At 40.3% G+C, this 19,561-nt stretch overlaps 2 protein-coding genes across 5 annotated transcripts in view; one reads left to right on the top strand and one right to left on the bottom strand.

Annotated features, from left to right (window-relative positions):
* Positions 1-2,726, bottom strand: part of ATM (ATM serine/threonine kinase) — a 130,113-nt gene extending 127,387 nt beyond the window's left edge. For 2 of the 4 annotated variants that reach the window (XM_043579250.1, XM_043579253.1), the window contains exons 1-3: positions 2,354-2,726; positions 1,884-2,067; positions 285-394 (exon numbers count right to left, since the gene is read on the bottom strand). The gene's annotated coding sequence lies outside the window, so the exon portion shown is untranslated. Of the gene's footprint in view, positions 1-284; positions 2,068-2,353 lie in introns of all 4 variants that reach the window. The other 2 variants (XM_043579251.1, XM_043579252.1) reach the window with 2 other exon arrangements.
* Positions 2,727-2,826: 100 nt separating this feature from the next.
* Positions 2,827-19,561, top strand: part of LOC122482920 (protein NPAT) — a 53,211-nt gene continuing 36,476 nt past the window's right edge. Inside the window, 1 exon segment of the mRNA XM_043579254.1 lies at positions 2,827-3,024. Within this exon segment, the coding sequence (XP_043435189.1) occupies positions 2,988-3,024 (37 nt within the window). The 5' untranslated portion in view covers positions 2,827-2,987.

Raw genomic sequence — 19,561 nt, 5'->3', positions numbered from 1 at the left:
TTGTTTGGTCGTAAACTTCTCGAGGAAAACAACTATTATTTCCATGTTCATGCTATTTTCATTTCCATTCCTCACAATTTTATCTAGGACTCTTCCCCCTTCTTACTCACTCTTAGCTTAAAACCCTCTTGGAGTGAGTCAATATGGAAAACAAAACTGGGATTGTAACCAATGAAAACACCTTAGCAATATCCAAAGAACCATAAAGGTAGGCACATTTATTTCTAGATATGCAAAACATGTTGTTTGTAATGTAAAAAAAAAAAAATCACATGTTTACTGACCACGTGACACTTCCAGGAAGATGTAGCCCTCAAATTTTCTTTTTTAAAGCTGTGATTTTTCTGCTGGCTTCTTTCTATTTTTCTCTCTTCCGTTTCCCAAAAATGGATTACTTTCAAGAAAACACAACAGTTCAATCAGGAAATGTTCAATCACTGATACATGCAACATTTACTGAGCAACTACTGTGTTCGAGGTACTATGTTACGGGTAAGAGACACAAATCCTACCCTTGTGGAGTCAGAAGTGGTGAGGGAGAGTGACGACAAACGAGTACACTGAAAAATCAATGTATAATTCCAAACTGATAAATGACTCAAAGGAAACACAATATACAATAACAATGGAGAAGATCACTTTTGATAAGGTGCCAGGGAACACATCCCAGCAGAGGTTACAACAAAGCCAAGATCTGAACGGGTACCAATCAATGAAACAGCTAGAGGGCCAACATTTCAGCGGAGACTAGTATCACCAAAAGGTCTTAAAATGGAAAAGTGCATGGTATGTTGGAGGAAGTGAAAGAAAACCAAAGAATTACAAAGCAGTCAGCTACAGCAAGAGAGTCAACAGATCAGGTAGAATTTGATTAATACATTCATCCAGAACTATCTACATTCCACTACCAACAAGCAGTTAAACAATACACATTTCCTAAGCAACAGCCTCTGAAATGGCAAATCCAATGTCCCTTTTTAGATCTCCATCAAGTTGGTCCCTTTACAGAATTTGACAATGATACCTACACCTCATCTTCCTGCATACAATTCTGCCCTTGGCATGCCATTCTTTCCCGGTGTAATAGTGTGGGCTCTGTACTTAGATCATACTGGTTCAAATCCTCGTCCTGCCATTTACAAACTGTATAAGCCTGAGCAAGATAGCTATTTCCTCTAACGTCAGTTCTGTCAACGATAAAATAAAAAACAATACCAAAGGTATTGTAAGGGTGCCTACTTCAAAGGTTTTGTAAGAGTGCATGCGCGTGTTTAACACAGTGCCTGGAACACAGCAAATGCCCAACCATTGCTACCAATTATCATTATTCCCTTTGTTTCCTTAATCTTTTTTGCTGGTTCTTCTTCCACCCACACCTGCAAGAGGATCTTTGTGTCCTTACTTCTCAACCTATGCTCTCCCAGGGTTGAGCATCCATCCCTAAGACCCCACCATGCTGAAAATGCCCACATCTTTCATTCCACGCCAGACCTCACCCTTGAGCTTCTGAAACCTTCCACACTTTATGCCTTTACATGCATTTCTCCTTGTCTGCAAGGCACCTACCATACCCCTCCGGGGGCAACTGAACAATTGGAGGTCTTACCACACAACCTCATTTGCTCCTCTGCCGTCACAGTTCTCTCTCAGATTATCCCCCTGAGCTCTAAGGGTCCTTTTACTGTCTGTGCCTAGCGGGGCACACGGGTGGCTCGGTCCTTTGAGCATGGGGCGCTCGATTTCTTTTTAGGTCATGATCCCAGGGTCGTCCGATCCAGCCCAGCGCTGAGCTTGGAGCCGGCTTGGGATCCTCACTCTCCCTCTGCCACTCTTTAAAAAAAAAAAAAAAAAAAAAAAAAAAAAAGTCTAAAATTTCTCGGTACCCGGCAAGAACAGCAGCGAACGCTCTTGAGTGCTCACCACAGGCCAGAATAATCACAAGGGAGACTGTACAGCGCGGCTGCAGATGTCAGCCAGAATTCCAGCTCCAGCAAAAGTAATTACACACTCCGCGCTCCAACGCACGCCAATCTAGTTTAAACCTCAACAGATGCTCGTAGATCAAATCTAATAAAGAAGGGGGGGGGCATGATTAGTCATTTAGTTACAGCTGGTCCATACGGGGACAGAGAAAGGGGACGCGCACGCGGCATTTGGCAGAAGAGTCCCGGCTATTAACTCCGCTAAGTCCGCTACGGGACCGCAGAGAGAGCGGGAGAAAAGTGCAGCGCGGAATAATACCCCTCTAGAGAGCAGCAGGGTAGACCGGCCATCAGGGGGCTGGCACAGAATGGCTTGGAAGCCCCTCAAGTACCCCCACGCAGAAGCCGCTGCCTGCTCGCCGCGCACCTACCGCTGCACTCGAACGGCCAGAGTGCAATTTTCCAAAGCGGAGGCGGCGGCTGCAGCCTAAATCCCGCTCCACTCGCCTTTCCCCGCGTCCACAGCGGCTCCAGCCGAGTAGACCCCCACTATTCCCGCTTCCGGTTCAAACGCGGCGTGCCCGCACAGCCTGGGTCTCCGGAGGAAGAAGTCAGGGTGACCCAGAAGCGGGCACGGTCTGCCCATGCGCGACGACCCCCGCACGCTCCCCGCCTCCTGCCCTCGCTCCCCTCAAAACATTCGGCTCGTCTGAACGAACGCGCCTGCGCGTCGCCCGCCAATAGCATGCGAACTTGAGCTCTCCGCTCGCCCTCCGACTTGGGCTCCGGCGCTTGCATCCCACCTCCTCGCCGCCTTCAGCCCCACCCCTTCTAACGCGAGGACGGAAGTGACGACAGTTCCGACGGGAACGGAGGCGGGTTTCATTTCGGCGCCTTTCTTTCTCCGGCGGAAGCGATTGGCGGACGTGGGGCGAAAGAGGCGGGCCAAATTGCCGCGGGTTCGGTGCCGCCACTGGAACCGGGAGATGCGGCGCAGGAGCTGTCGGTGTGTGGGCTTTCACCTGAGTCTCGTCTCCTATTGCGGTTCCTGCTGCGGCTTCGGTCATGCTGTTACCTTCGGACATTGCGCGGCTGGTTCTGGGTGAGTGCAGGCGCGGCAGGGACAGTTAGTGGGCCAGGCAGAGCAGGACGGAACGACCTTTGGGGCCAGAGGTTCTCCCGGGGCGGGGAGGCTCTGGGGCTTTGCCTCCGCGTTTGCAAGTTCTGACCGGCGGCCGTTCTCCCCCAGCCGGGCTCTCAGACCGCTTAAGCCTCTTTGTGTGGATGCTGCGCTCCCCGGAGGCTGCGTGGCGAGGGGAGGGCCCAGGAGAAGCCCAGGCGGAACACCTGAGGCCTGGATTCGGAGGGGGAGCCGGGCCTGCAAGCTTCGTTGGGACCCCTGCAAGGAGCCTTGTGGACGAGACGGACGGACCCACGTTCTAATTAGGAAAAATGAGGACGTCCCTGAGCCACCCGGTCGTGCAGAAAGACCTTCCCGACGCCCTATTCGTCCCTCGCCCTTAGAACTACGAATGTGGGGCGAACGGGGGTGATCTTGCCTCCCCATCCCTCACCCTCCCTCCCCGCAGTTAGTCGTCCGGCACCGAGGTCTGAAATGCCAGCTGCATGTTCTAAAACAGGACGGGCGAGCAATTTCGCAGAGGAAATGCCTTCCAGTTGAACGTTTTCTAGCTCTGATGGTTAGTGTTTTCCTCCATTTGAGGACGGTCGGTTCAGCGGGCCTGTTGTCAGGGCGTATTGTTTCTGTGGGAAACGGGTTTTGTTGTTGTTTGTTCCCAAAAGAATGGAGAGGGTCGTGCTGCTGAGCACCAGATCTGTAGGAAGCTCAAACCCTCAGATCCCGAGCCAGTGGTTTGCAGACCTCATACGCGACACCCCTGAAAGTAAATGGTAAACATCTGTGATGAAATTTCCCGTCGTGTCCACAGTAGTTGCTATTGTTACCTTATTGTTAGAAAATCCCATTAGTCTTACTTTTTTAAATACTCAACCCTGCCCAGAAAAACAGGTCTTCGTGCACGGGGCTTTTGATGAGCACGTTTTGCAGGAAACAGGAGAGACTTAACGGTTCCACGGCCCGTTTTTGGAGAAACTAGTGACATAAGCTTAAACTGGTATTTTTGCTAATGTTTGGTTACTGTTTTGTCCACTTTATGAGAACTTATCAGTAGTTAGCCTCCATCTCTATCTGTGAGAAAAAGCTGGCTATCTTGTGATTGTTAGTTACATTTATGAGGTTTATGGTAAACCTCATAACCTGAAGTAGACTTTCATGGTGTTGAAGATAATATTGACATACTTTGTTTTTTCTTGAAGGTGTATCATTTGGTTATGAATTTTTGAGTTTTGGCAATTTGGTTAATGCACCGGATTTTATGTAACTATAGAAGTCCTTAACAGGGTTTCTCACCTTGTTCGATATTGACTTTTGGCGCCAGGTAATTATTTATTATGGGGAGCTGTCCTGTGCATTGTGAGATGTTTAGATACCTGGCATGTATGGATAGATGCCAGTAAGACCTCAGTCCCACCCCCACCCACTTATGACATTTAACAAATGTCTCTAAATATTGCCAGTATGTTCCCTGGAGGGCAAAATCACCCCCAGCTAAAAACAACCGGTCTGAAAGCAATATGATTTTCTAACTGGAATAATTCACACCTACTTGTGTTCTCCACAAGCCATCTGCTCTGCTTGACTTCCTAGTTTTTTTAATGGATAAAAACTCCAAATTAATTGTTTCTTTTCCTAAAATTCTTTGTCATTCACATTCCAATTTAATTGCCGCCAGTCCTACTTAATATGCCCGCCCCCCATGCCTTCTTTTGGACCTCTTTCGTGGCTTCTCAAATAGTCTTGCTATTGATATTTACTATTGAGCAAGTCTGCCTAAAGCATTTACATTACACCTCCTATTCTAAAAGTTGAAAAACGTATGCACTTACCAAAATTTAAAGTTGGGCAAAAGAGTGTAGTGTAATACAAAAGAAAAGAAAGTCTCCCCACCCACACCCATTCGTACTCTTCTCACTTAGTATTATGTATCATGAAGTTATGTTAGCACCTGGTGGTCCATAATTACAAAGCGTAGAAGCCTAAAATAGTAATAGTTTCATTATTTCCTCATGATTCTTCTTTCAGTACAAAGCACCTTTTTCAGCAGCTCCCTTTTTGTTCCTTTTATTCATAATGTTCTGTAAGCAAATCTTTGCTTAGTATCGGACACTGTGCTAAATGCTAAGAATAGACAAGTTCTCCCTTTAGAGTTCACATAATTAGGGTTGTGGTTTTTTTCTTTTACCCTTACGCATGTGCCCCTCCTGCCCCCCAAATACTTTTCCTAGACCCCACCTGACGTTCCATCTAATGCCGTATTTACTTACGTTTATGAAATGTACATAATATAAATATATACAACACTTGAGCCATTTTTAAGTGTATGGTCTTGTGGCATTGAGTACATTTACATTGTTCTGTAACCATCACCATCATCGACCTGTAGTTTTTCATATTCCCAAATTGAAAGTTGCCTTTCTGTCCTTGGTATTTTTGATCAGAGATTAATAAGACCAGCTTCGAGGGTTCTTGGAAGCCCCCCAAAACTGTCTGTAAAGATTTATGTACAGTTGGGCACTTTTATGGGTATAGGATCCAGAACTGTTTTTGGATTTGTCAGTAGGTTTGTTCCTTTCTATATGATTGAGAGTCCGTTCAGGAAAACTTAAAACCAATGTGAGTATTTAAAGGGAAGGGATTTAATGAGAGAATTGGTTACACTGGTGATAGAAGAACTAAGAAGACAAGCAGCTTATGTGAACAGACTCAGAGTAGCCTCAGCAGGAAGCCACTATGATAATCAGGAGGACAAGGAGAGATGAAGCAATCCAGAGGCTGGGTTCTCTCTGGAGAAGATGGAAGGTAAACTTGTCTGGTGAGGGAGCAGTTGTCACAGAGGATATTCTGCCAAGGTAAAGAAGAAGTGAGAGAAAACAATATGGCTTCTTCCAGTTGCCCTCCAGTCCCCCACCAGTGCTTCGCATTGTTTGGATGCAGCTAGAAGCCAGCTGACCTGGAGCCTAGGAAACATTGCGTGGGGTCAGGTTTCCTATCTTTCGCAGCAGAGAAAGAGGAAGAAGAGATTGAAAGCAAACAGAACCAGAATTGACACACTCCTGGAAGGTCAAGAGCCACTGATCCTATTCACCTGTATATAGCTAAGACATTATAAATACTTGATAAATATTTACAAACGTGCAACTGTGATCGTAACAGTCCTTTTTGCCTACTGATGTCATTTACCCATGTTTTCTGTTTTTATTCAGATTGTGTTTATTCATATTATTCATAATAATATGTCATTGCTGACATTTACAGCTTTTTATGATCCTTACTCATTCTGTCTTTTCAGTTGTATCTCCAGCTGTTCTCTTTCATATACGTTGTGCTTCCTCCAAATTGGGCATGTTCTCCATACATGCTTTTCATCAGCTTTGTTGGGGATTCCCCAACCGTCCTTTGAGACTCAACATCTTCTTTGTGATAGTCATAATTTTCCCCAAGTCTAGTAATACTTTCTCTAGCCCCATCCCCTCAGGAAGTAACTCCTATTGTGTTACTACCTTTTCTTTGTATTACAGTTACTTGCATATGTATCTTTTGGGTCCTTTTAGATAACTTTTTTATAGACAGAAACTTGTTATTTGTGAATCTAGTTACATTAGTAAGTTAAGTCTTCCCAAGGATCACTTTTTTTTTTTTAATTTTTTTTTATTAGTTTTCTTTATTTTTGAGAGGCAGAGAAAGAGAGCGTGTGAGTCGGGGAGGGGCAGAGAGAGAGGGAGGCACAGAATCTGAAGCAGGCTCCAGGCTCTGAGCTGTCAGCACAGAGCCCAATGCGGGGCCTGAACCCATGGACCGTAAGATCATGACCTGAGCTGAAGTCAGATGGTCAACCGACTGAGCCACCCAGGCGTCCCAGAATCACTTACATATTTAAAATATCATTAATCATTAAATAATTGGATAATTTCTGGAAAAGTATTATATGTCGGAGATTGGGGCACCTGGGTGGTTCAGTCAGTTAAGCTCAGGTTGGGCTCAGGTCACGATCTCGTGGTTGGTGAGTTCGAGCCCTGTGACGGGCTCTGTCTGACAGCTCAGAGCCAGGAGCCTGCTTTAGATTCTGTGTTTCCCTCTCTGCCCCTCCCCTGCTTGCATTCTGTCTCTCCCTATCAGAAATAAAACAGTTTTTTAAAAAAATGTGAAGGAGTTATTTTCAAGTCGGGGGTTTTGAGATCTCTTGCTTTCTTCATGAGGCACCTTTCTTTCTCCATAAATAGAATGAAAGAAGATCGACTCTTGCCATGAGTCTAAAATTTTAATACTCTAGGTATAATTAGGATTTTATCTTTCCTTCTCTTTTCTAGTTATATTTCCCGTTTGGTCTGTTTTGTTACTCATTACTCCCTCCACTGAAAAGCAGGCTGAAGACAGTATTATATTAAGAAAAAAGGAAACTCAGGCATGCTTTCTTACCTTTTGTACATCTTTGAAAATAAGTTTACATAAAAGCTGTCTTTAGAAGTAAAAAATAATCACTAATGTTAATTAAAGAGTAATTATATGTATTATAATAAGATCTTTGACCCCTATTTTGTATTTTCATTGTAAATTTTGACATTTGGAATAATTTATACCTAAAACTTACACTATTTTTTTTTTACAATTTTTTATTAAATGAAAAAAATTTTTTTAAGTTTTTTTTAACGTTTTATTTATTTTTGAGACAGAGAGACAGAGCATGAACGGGGGAGGGGCAGAGAGAGAGAGAGACACAGAATCGGAAGCAGGCACCAGGCTCTGAGCCATCAGCCCAGAGCCCGACGCAGGGCTCGAACTCACGGACCGTGAGATCGTGACCTGAGCTGAAGTCGGACGTTTAACCGACTGAGCCACCCAGGCGCCCCTAAATGAAAATTTTACGTACAGTGGAAATCACTCGTTCTCAGTTCTGTGAGTTTTTGTTTTATTTAATTTTTTTAATTTACATCCAAATTAGCATCTGGTGCAACAATGATTTCAGGAGTAGGTTCCTCAGTGCCCCTTACCCATTTAGCCCATCCCCCCCCCCATAACCCCTCCAGTAACCCTCTGTTTGTTCTCCATTTTTATGAGTCTCTCATGCTTTGTCCCCCTACCTGTTTTTATATTTTTGTTTTCCTTCCCTTATGCTCATCTGTTTTGTCTCTTTAAGTCCTCATATGCGTGAAGTCGTATGATTTTTGTCTTTCTCTGACTTAATTTCACTTAGCATAATACCCTCCAGTTCCATCCACATAGTTGCAGATGGCAAGATTTCATTCTTTTTGATTGCCGAGTACTACTCCAATGTGTATATGTGTGTATATATATATATATATATACACACACACACACACACACACACCACATCTTCCTTATCCATTCATCCATCGATGGTCATTTGGGCTCTTTCCATACTTTGGCTATTGTTGATAGTGCTGCTATAAACTTAGGGGTGCACGTGTCCCTTCGAAAGAGTACATCTGTATCCCTTGGATAAATGCCTAGTAGTGCAACTGCTGGGTCATAGGGTAGTTCTATTTTTAGTTTTTTGAGGAACCTCCATACTGTTTTCCAGAGTGGCTGCACCAGCTTGCATTCCCAGCTTCTATTATTCTAATAGAATTGGTCACAATCTAGTACTTAATGATGATAAGTAAGCTTTTAGTAAGCAAATAACTGGTTTTATATATATATATATATATGCGTGTGTATATGTATGTGTGTATATATACGTCTGCGTGTGTGTGTGTGTGTATATATATGTATGTGTAAGCTTTGAAGTAGTCAAAACTGTGAAGTAGGCACTTAATACAATTACCACATTGTTTTGGAAGTCTTAAGACAAAAGTAAAGCAAAATACATCAAGTCTAATCTAAAGTGTCCAATCTGGATCGCCCAAAGTTGGGCATGTTTTTTGTTTTGTTTTTAAAGAATTGGTGTGTTTTTTTCTTAAGATTTTATTTTTAAGTAATCTCTACACCCAACATGTCACTCAACAACACGAGATCAAGGATTGCATGTTGCGCTGGCGGAGCCAGCCAGGCGCCCCTGAAGAATCCTTTTACTTCATCTGAAGCAGTCATCAACCCAGATGGTATTCTGATTCCAGTGTCCAAATCACATCAGTCTAGAATAATTGACCCCACCTTCAGGACCACTCAGAATCTGGATTTTAGCATGCTGTGGGTATTTGGGTTTTTTCCTAACTATGTAACCTGATACAGATCTTGGAAAAACCATTTAATGTCATCTGTGCCCAGTTTCTTCTTCTTCAGATTGAGGAAGCCCAACGTCCATCTCAGGTCTAAATTCTGTGATTCCTGGATAAAGAAATCTGCAGGCAGGAGGCTCTCGTCAGTGTCTCTGGGAGGACTCCTAGTGCCCTGCAGCCCAGCAGCAGAATGAAGCTCACTTACTGAAGGGCCACCTCATGACTTAATGGGCTTTGATGTGGGCAACTATGTTTTAATTTTCTCTGAGAGCACATTCCCTGGGGTAAACTGTGCTTTGCAGTGGAATAATGGCCATGTCAGATATTTGGATTGCTAGAGAGTATCTCATTTAGAAGTCAGTTTCAAATCACATTCCTCTGGTAGTTTTTCTATCAAAACAAAATAAAAGCTCCCAAACGAATATTTATCTCGGAGTTTAAATCTGTTGGAATGATAAAAGGATCTAAGAGTTAAGCATCTGTAAAATATTTGAAGCTGGGTGAAATCGCAAATACTAATTCTAATAATCTCTGTTAAATTTGAGTAGAAGCCAAAGGAACTAACAGAATCCCTGGGAACACTTTCAATATAAACTGTTAATCCTATGGTCATGACTAATAACTCGAATTATAAGAGTTGAGGAAAGGCATAAATTGTCTGTACAAGCACAAAATCAGCCCTACACATGAGAAAATGGGTCATGTGGAGGATGCTGAAAAGTCTCTTGTCCCTCTCTGGTAAACTGATGATAATGCTACAAGATGGAAACCAGGCTATAAAATAAAGTAAGCCATTCAGCCTGAATTTTCAGGATTAGGTACCCATACTCCTGCACACATGCATCATAGCTTTAAACATCACTAGTTTTCTCTGATTATGGGCCAGACATATTAAATATTTTTTTTACATCTTTTTTAATGGACTTTTTTAAAATTTGTTTTGAGAGGGGGTGTGTGTGTGTGTGAGTGAGTGAGCGCGCGAGCGAGCGGGGGAGTGGCAGAGAGAGAGAGAGAGGGAGAGTGAGAATCCCAAGCAGGCTCAGCACTGTAAGTACCAAGCCCAGTACAAGGCTCAATCTTAAAATCTGAGCCAGTATCAAGAGTTGCACACTTAACTGACTGAGCCACCCAGACACCCCATATTTTATTATCTTATTTGATCTTCTCAAGGGCCCAGAAAAGTAGCAACTGCTTGCTCTATGATACATTGGTGGAAAGCGAGGTCCCAAGACGATATATGTGTGCTGTAAACTGCTTTTCTTTTAAATGCCAGAAAACACTGAAAGACCATCCTTTATCATAGATTTTTATTCATTTGTTCATTTAGCTATCCATTTATTCAGGAACTCGTTCAATTTTTAATTTTTTTTTTCAACGTTTTTAATTTATTTTTGGGACAGAGAGAGACAGAGCATGAACGGGGGAGGGGCAGAGAGAGAGGGAGACACAGAATCGGAAACAGCCTCCAGGCTCCGAGCCATCAGCCCAGAGCCTGACGCGGGGCTCGAACTCACTGACCGCGAGATCGTGACCTGGCTGAAGTCGGACGCTTAACCAACTGCGCCACCCAGGCGCCCCAATTTTTAACAAACCCTACTCCAAAGAAAGCTTCCTGAAAATCCAGCCTATCCCTCTTTTTTGCTGTATTTTATTGTATATGTGTATGCTACATATACAATATGTATTGTGTATGTGTAAACAATATATGTATTATTAATGTATATGCTGTGTTCACCAGTTGATGCATATTTGAGTTTTATAAAGCTTATACAAACTTAAAAAATGTTTATAACCTTGCTTACAAGTTTGTGTGTGGACATGAGTTTCATTTCATTTGAGTAAACACCAAAAAGTAGTTGCTAAATTGAGTTTACTATCTCACTATTTGTTTTCTGTTTGTCTCATTTGTTTCCAACCAAAAATGTGCCATTTTTTACTACATTCTTATGGGTTATTTTTAGTATTCCATTTTGTCTACACTACTAGCTTATTAACTTTAGCTGTTTGTTTTCATTTTTAAAAAGTAAAGCAGAACACATTAAATCTAATCTAAAGTGGGAACTCTAGATTGCCCAAACTTGGACATGTTTCTAAGAGCCAAAGATAAATATCTTAGATATTTTAAGATGCATTGTAATTTTTGAACATTTTTTATAGAAGTAACTTAGTCTTTTAACAAAGCCTTTTCTGAAGTGTATACTGAAGTGTAATGTCTTATGATAAGCCATAAACTGTCTGATCTGTAACCATTCCTTGGCCAGCATATGCTACCACAAGTGATCATATTATTCTGAGAAAGGTTACTTCTGTTACTGCATTGTGTTTAGGGAGGTATTTCTCAACCTTACTTCATTATCATACCCTTAAGGAGTATTTTTAGACTCCCCCCCCCCCAATTTCCAAATATTTTAATGTCACAAGTACACTATTTACATAGTGTATGTATGTCTGTGACTTATGCATAAAAACAGTGGTATTTTCTTTGTTCCCTTGCTGCCTCTGTACCAATTTTCATCCCCTTAAGGCTATGTTGTTCTTTTGAGAATGTTTGGTCTGCAGAAAAGTAAATCCACTTTAAGGAATTAGATTTCACACCACCACCTGTTAGAAGTCTCAAGTGGTTATGAATACATCTGGGTGATTAGAAGTTTTGAAACTCTACCATGGAAAGAAATTGTTTATCTTCAGTTTAAATTCTGAAGCATATAAAAAGCTCCACCTGCCCTGATTCCAGAGTGACTCCAGTGGTTCTTAACATATTTTAAACTTCTGTATTCATGAAATCCTAGTAGCAGCTGACTTACTACAAATAATGTAACTCAAAAAGCAAACCTTCATAAAAATGATAACTTCTCAGCTGGCTGTAGAATTATAAGGGTTTATATTTGAGCTCTTTATTTGTAAAAAATAAAAAAGGAAAAAATAGCCATTTATCCTTGATCTGCTTTCCTATTTGAGGTGATTTCACATCTTCAGTGATAGAGATATTGAAGTAGTAATATATGAGATAAAAGGTTTCTTCTGTTTCTAAATGTCCTCCCATACTCCAAAGGACATATCTTTGGGGTTTTTATTGGTATATTTATTTGTTTCTTCCTGTAGCATTAGTTAACAAAAGGTTGGAAAACTGATTCATCACCTGTAAGTAGAAAGTGGTGAATTGGTTCCCAGATCCCAATTAGGCCATTTCCTAAAATGGGATGACAGTTTTCTGGCTCTTTCCTTTTATAACCTTCATATATAATGACTTCATAGGCACTCTTGCTACTTTTTTGACTTGGAGGGCCTGGTTAAAGACACAGTTCCAGGTGAGAAGAGTAGAACCTTATAATTTTAAAGTTGGAAGAGACCTAAATAATTGCATTGGTAGTTAAATACTTGAGTACTGTACTAGCACTGAGATGAGTCTACTACAAAAGTATCTGATAAGAGGAGTATAATACATGCCAAAAAAGAGTCTCTGAGTAAGTGGTAGTTACCCTAGACCTGAAAAATGAGTTGGAATTAGCTAGACTAAGAAAGGATAAGCTGCCCAAGCAACAGGAATGACATTTACAATGGCCTTGATATCAGAACATTCATGAATTTGCACAATTGAGAGACCAGTTAGTCTGAGAGAGATGGAATGACACAAGTCTCAAGAAGAAATTGGGATGGAAAACAAGTAGAACTTCATATAACATATTAAGAATTAAAGATTACATTTTTACTTTGAGTTTCATGTACCACAACATGTAGAATTCAGTGGTTTTCAGTATATTCACAATGTTGTGCAACCATCATCACTATGTTAATTCCAGAATGTTTCTGTCATCCCAGAAAGAAACCCCAAACCCGTTAACAGTCACTCCCACTTGCCCCATCCCCCCCATCCTCTAGCAACCACTAATTTCCTTTTGTCTCTGTGGATTTGCCTATTCTGGACATTTTATATAAATGGAATTATAGTAAAACCTTGGTTTGTTGAGCAGAATTCATTTCGGAAACATGCTTGTAATCCAAAGCACTTGTATTTCAAAGTGAATTTCGAGAACCATTGACTCAGTTGTGATCACATGACATTCATTGTCATGCACTACTAGTATTGTGAGACATCACTGGTTTATCAAGTTAAAGTTTTGTATTAGAAATGTTCACTGCTCTTACAGAACACTTGCAGAACAAGTTATCCAAGGTTTTACTGCATACAATGTGTGAGCTTACTGCTGCAATCCAAGGTTTTACCGTATACGATACGTGATCTTTTGTATCTGACTTCTAGAATGTAATGTTTTCAGGATTCATCCATGTTGCAGCAAGTGGAAGTAGTACTTTGCATGGCTGAATACTGTTCCATTGTATGGATATTCCACATTTTGTCCATTCACTGATGGACATTTAAGTTGTTTCCACTTTTTGGATATTAAGAAAAATGCTGTGAGCACTCGTACAAGTTTTGTTTGGACATACTGTTTCAGCTCTCTTACATATACCTTAGTAGAATCACTTGGTCATTTGGTAATTCTATGTTTAATATTTCTGAGAACTTCACAAGGAATTTTCTAACGATTTTGTACTACTTTAAGTTCCTACCAGCAGTGTATGAGATTTCCAGTTTCATCACATCTTTGCCAATATTCACGACTGTCTTAATTCTGGCTATCCTAGTGGTATGAATTGGTGTATCCCATTGTAGTTTTGGTTTTAAATTTTCCTAATTACTAATGAAGTTGAGCCTCTTCTCGGGTGCTTAATGGTTTGTTCTTTATAAATTCTGGATTGTGGTTCCTTATCAGGTAGATGAGTTGCACATATTTTCTTCCGTTTCATCCATTGTCTTTTCATTGAAAGCACAAATTGTTTTTAATTTTGGTGAAATTCATTTCATCTAATTTTTTCTTTGGTTGCTTGTTCTTTAAATGTCATAACTAAGAAACCATTACCTAATCTGATGTCAGAAATATTTACACCTCTGTTTTGTTCTAAGACTTTTATGGATTTTGCTCTTAAACTTACATCTTTGACCTATTTTTATTTTTATTTTTTTTTTAATTTATTTTTTTCAACGTTTATTTATTTTTGGGACAGAGAGAGACAGAGCATGAACGGGGGAGGGGCAGAGAGAGAGGGAGGCACAGAATCGGAAACAGGCTCCAGGCTCTGAGCCATCAGCCCAGAGCCCGGCGCGGGGCTCGAACTCACGGACCGCGAGATCGTGACCTGGCTGAAGTCGGACGCTTAACCGACTGCGCCACCCAGGTGCCCCATATTTTTAGTTAATTTTTATATTTGGCATGAGGCATGAGGATCCAACTTCATTCTTTTGCATGTGGGTATCCAGTTCTCCCAGCATCAGTTGTAAAGACTATTTCCCCCATTGAGTTGACTTGGTGCTGTTTCTGAAAATCAGTTGACCATAAATGTCTGGATTGTGAATTCTGTCCCATTGATCTATGTGTCTGTCCTTATGCCTGTAACATATTAGCTTGATTACTATTACATAGTAGTATATTTTGAAATGGGTGTTTCTCCACCAGCTATTTCATCTTGAAGATTGTTTTAACTACTCTGTGTCCCTTGTATTATGGATGTTAGGATCAGTTTGTGAATTTCTGCACAAAAGACAACTAAAATTTTGATAGAGATTATGTTGAGTCTGAGAGTATTGACATCTCAATAATATTAACTCTTCTAATCCATTAACAAGGTATATCTATCCATTTCTTTAGTCTTTAATATCTTTGAGTGGTATTTTAGTTTTTAGTATAATTTCCTTCTTTTGCTAAACTTATTCCTGTTTTATTCTTTTTGATGCTGTTGTAAATGAAACTTTTTTTAATTTCATTTTTGAAATTCATTGCTCATTGCAAGTATATAGAAATGCAGTTAAATTTTGCATATTCATCATGTATTCTGCAGCTTTACTGAAGTCATTTATTGACTTTAATAGTTTTTCTGTGTACATGGATTCCTTAAATTTTCTTATTTAAGACATCATATCATCTGCGAATGGGGATATTTGATTTTTTTCCTTTCCAATCTGGATGCTTTTTATTTTATTTTCTTTCCTAATTGCCCAAGCTAGAACCTCTAGTACAGTGTTGCATTGAAATGGCAAGAGCAGGCATCATCTTGTCTGTGATCTTATGGGGGAAGCTTTGACTCTTTCACCCTTGAGATGTGATATGTTACCTGTGGGATTTTCATAGATGCCTTTATCAGGTTGAAGAAATTCCCTTATATTCCTAATATATGCATCATGAAAAGATACTGGAATTTGTCATGGTTTTTCTGCATCTTATGAGATAACATGGTTTTGTTCTTTATTAATATATAGGGTAATGGCTACTAGATATTTAATATCGTGTGTTACATGGGTTTATTTTTGTTTTATTGAACTGGTCTTGCATTTCTGGCACAACTGTACTTTGTCATGGTATATAATCATTTTTAAATGTGACTGAATTTATTTTGTTAGTATTATGTTGAGAATTATTACATCTACTTTCTCATGGGGGATATTGGTGTGTAGTTTTCTTGTGATGTTATTGTCTGGTTTTATTATCAGATTATTACCACCACTAGCAACTGAATTGGCAAATCTCTCTTTTATTTATTTATTACCTTTTTTAAAAGAGTTGGTGAAATTTTTTTAGTGTTTGATAGAATTCACCAGTGAGGCCATTTGATCGTAGGTTTTTCTTTGTGAAAAGATTCTTTATTACAGTTAAATCTCTTTACTTGTTTTAAGTCTGTTCAGATTTTCTCTTCTTTCTTGAGTCCGTTTAATGTCTCTGTAAGAAGTATCTGTTTTACCTGGGCTCTCTAAATTGTTCATAGTACATACAACTATTCATAGTATCCCTTTATAATCCAGTTTATTTCTGTAATTTAATAGTAATGTCCCCCCTTTTCATTTCTGAATATAGGAATTTAAGTCTTCTTTATCAGTCTCATTACAGATTTGTTGATTTTTGTTAGTCTTTTCAGAGAATCAACTTTTAGTTTCATAGATTTGTCTCTTTTGTTATTCTCTGTTTCATTTTTTTTTTCTACTCTATTTTCTTTCTTCTGCTTTCTTTTGGGTTTAGTTTGCTCTTCTAGTTTATAAAATGGAAGGATAGGGTATTGGTTTGAGATATTTTATCTTTTTTTTAAGTTTTTATTTATTTATTTTGAAAAGAGTACATGCAGGAGGGGCAGAGGGAGGGAGGGAGGGAGAGAGAAAATCCCAAGCAGGCTCCAGACTGTCAGCACAGAGCCATGAAACATGGGACCATGACCCAAGCCAAAATCAGGAGTCAGTTGCTCAACTGATTGAGCCACCCATGCACCCCCAGGATTTTATCTTTTAAATACAGGTATTTACTGGGACGCCTGTGTTGTTGAGTTAACCCAGCGTCTGACTCTTGATGTAAGCTCAAGTCTTGATCTCAGAGTCATGAGTTCAATCCCTGCGTTGGGCCCTGAGCTGGACGTGAAGTCTGCTTTGAAAAAAAAACAAAAAACAGGTATTTAAAGCTATAAATATGCCACTAAGCACTGCTGTAGTTGTATCCTGTTTTAGCATGTTGCATTTTTGTTTTTGTTTATCTCAAAATACTGTCTCGTTTTGTTTTCTTCTTTGATGCTTTGATTATTTAAGAGAGTGTTGTTTAATTTCTGAGTATTTGTGGGGCGCCTGGTTGACTCAGTCGTTTGAGCGTCTGACTTCACCTCAGGTGATCGCAGGATTCGTGGGTTCAAGCCCCACGTTCACTCTGTACTGACACTTCAGAGCCTGGAGCCTGCTTTGGATTCTGTGTCTCCCTCCCACCTCCCCCTTTTGCACTCTCTCTTTCTCAAAAATAAATAAACGTTAAAAAACTTTTTAAAAAATTTCTGCATATTTATGAATTTCTTATTATTGATTTCTAATTTCATTCTGTTAGGGTCAGAGAGTATCCTCTATATAATTTCCATCAATTTTTAAATTTATTATACGTCCTAATACATAGTTTATCCTGGAAGATGTTCACATACACCTGAGAAGAATGTATATTCGGCTATCGTTGGGTGTAGTACACTGTAGAAGTTAGGTCTAGTTGGTTTATAGTGTTCAAGTCTTCTGTTTCCTTATTGAACTCTCTAGTTGTCTATTCATTATTGAAAGTGAGACTTTTTTGAAGTGTATAACTTTTATTGAATTGTCTAGTTCTTGTTGCACTTTTGTGAGTGTCTCCTTTGTGTTTTGTGTATCTTTTGAATGATTGGATATTTTTTCGCCATCTTTGCCCCTACTAACAATGTTTGTCTTACTTTGTCTGATTCAGTGTAGCCTCTTCAGCTCTTAGTTCCTGTATGAATGGTGTATCTTTTTCCATCCTTTTATTGTAATCCATTATTTAAGTGTTTATTTCTAGAAGAGGGAGAGTGAGTGGGTGAGGGGCAGAGAGAGAGAGGGAGACAGGGGATCTGAAGCAGGCTCTGTGCTGACAGCCCAGAGCCCCATGTGGAGCTGGAACTCACAGACTGCGAGATCATGACCTCCTGAGCTGAAGTCAAACACTTAACCGACTGAGCAATCTAGGCGCCCTGAGAGAAGGAATATGAAACAGGCTCCACAGTCAGCATGGAGCCCGACATGGGGCTCAATCCCACAATCCGGGGATCATGACCTGAGCCAAAATCAAGAATCAGATGCCCAACCAAATGAGCCACCCTAGGGGCTCCCCTAGGTTTCCCTTTAATATTTCTTATAGAGTGAGTCTGCTAGCAACAGTGCATCTGGGTTTTGTTTTGTTTTGTTAATGTGGAAATATCTTAATTTGTCCAATTTGAAGGAGTTTTGCTGGTCTTGGTTGACTTTTTTGTTAGCATTTTGTGTGTGTCATCTTCCTGCCTGTGGTCTCTGTGGTTTCTAATGAGAAAAAGCCATTAATCCTACTGCGGATTGCTTGTATGTGATGAGCTGTTTCTGATTTCAAGATTCTCTCTTGGTGTTTTGACAGTTTGAATATGCTGTGTCTAGGTGTGGATTTCTTTCACTTGATCCCACTTGGAGTTTATTGACCTTCCTGCATGAATAGATTAACGTGTTTCCAAAAATTTTGGAGGTTCATTATTTGTACATTATTTCTTCAAATAGTCTTTTTGCTTTTTTCTGTGTCTCTTCTCTTGGGACTTTGATAATGCGTGTCTTGGTACAGCTGATGATACCCCACAGCTCCCGGGGATTCTGTTCACTTTTCGCGATCCTATTTGTTTTTGTTCCTTATGCTGGATACAGATCATTTGATCTGTGTTCAGGTTCACTAATTCTTTCATCTGCCTCAAATCTGTTGAGCCCCCCTCTAGAGAATTTTTCATTTTAGTTCTACTTTTCAACTCTAGAATTTCTACTTGGTTTTTATTTTGTTTATGCTTTTTGTAGAATTTCTGTCTTATTTCTGTTTGGTGAAACATTGCTCTCATAACCTTTTTAGTTATGCTCTCATAACTATTTATGAATAGTTTTCTTTAATTCTCTGAACTTATTTAAAATAGCTGACTTTTTAAAAGTTTTAACTATAGTGTCTTGGTTTCCTTAGGAATGATGTCTGTTGACTACTTTTATTTCCCCTTGCATATGAGGCATACTTTCTTGTTTCTGTGCGTGTCTCATAATTTTTTGTTGAAAATTTGACGTTTTAAATAATATAATGTGACAACTCTTATAATCAGACTCTCTTTGTTACTGCACTTTATTGCTTCAGTAGTGGCTGTGAACTGCTGCCTGAACTAATTCTGTGAGGTCTATAGTCTTTAAATTTATATCCTATGATTGGAGAATGATTTTTTTCATTTTTTAAATTTATTTTTTTTTTTGTTTTTTTGTTTTTAATTTTTTTTTCAACGTTTATTTATTTTTGGGACAGAGAGAGACAGAGCATGAACGGGGGAGGGGCAGAGAGAGAGGGAGACACAGAATCGGAAACAGGCTCCAGGCTCTGAGCCATCAGCCCAGAGCCTAACGCGGGGCTCGAACTCACGGACCGCGAGATCGTGACCTGACTGAAGTCGGACGCTTAACCGACTGCGCCACCCAGGTGCCCCTAAATTTATTTTTTTTAATGTGTATTTATTTTTGAGAGAGAGAGAGGGAGAGCCAGAGCTTGAGCAGGGGAGGTCCAGAGACAGCAAGAGACACAGAAATCGAAGCAGGCTTCAGGCTCTGAGCTGTCAGCCCAGAGCCCAAAGCGGGACTCGAACTCACAAGCTGTGAGATCATGACCTGAGCTGAAGTTGGACGCTTAACTGGCTAAGCCTCTGAAGCGCCCCCATCCCCCTGCCTTTTTTTTCATTTTTTAAATGCTTGCTGTCAG

The sequence above is a fragment of the Prionailurus bengalensis genome, chromosome D1 (genome assembly GCF_016509475.1).
Source record: "Prionailurus bengalensis isolate Pbe53 chromosome D1, Fcat_Pben_1.1_paternal_pri, whole genome shotgun sequence".
Classification (NCBI taxonomy): domain Eukaryota; kingdom Metazoa; phylum Chordata; class Mammalia; order Carnivora; family Felidae; genus Prionailurus; species Prionailurus bengalensis.
This window is presented reverse-complemented; position numbering and strand designations above follow the sequence as displayed.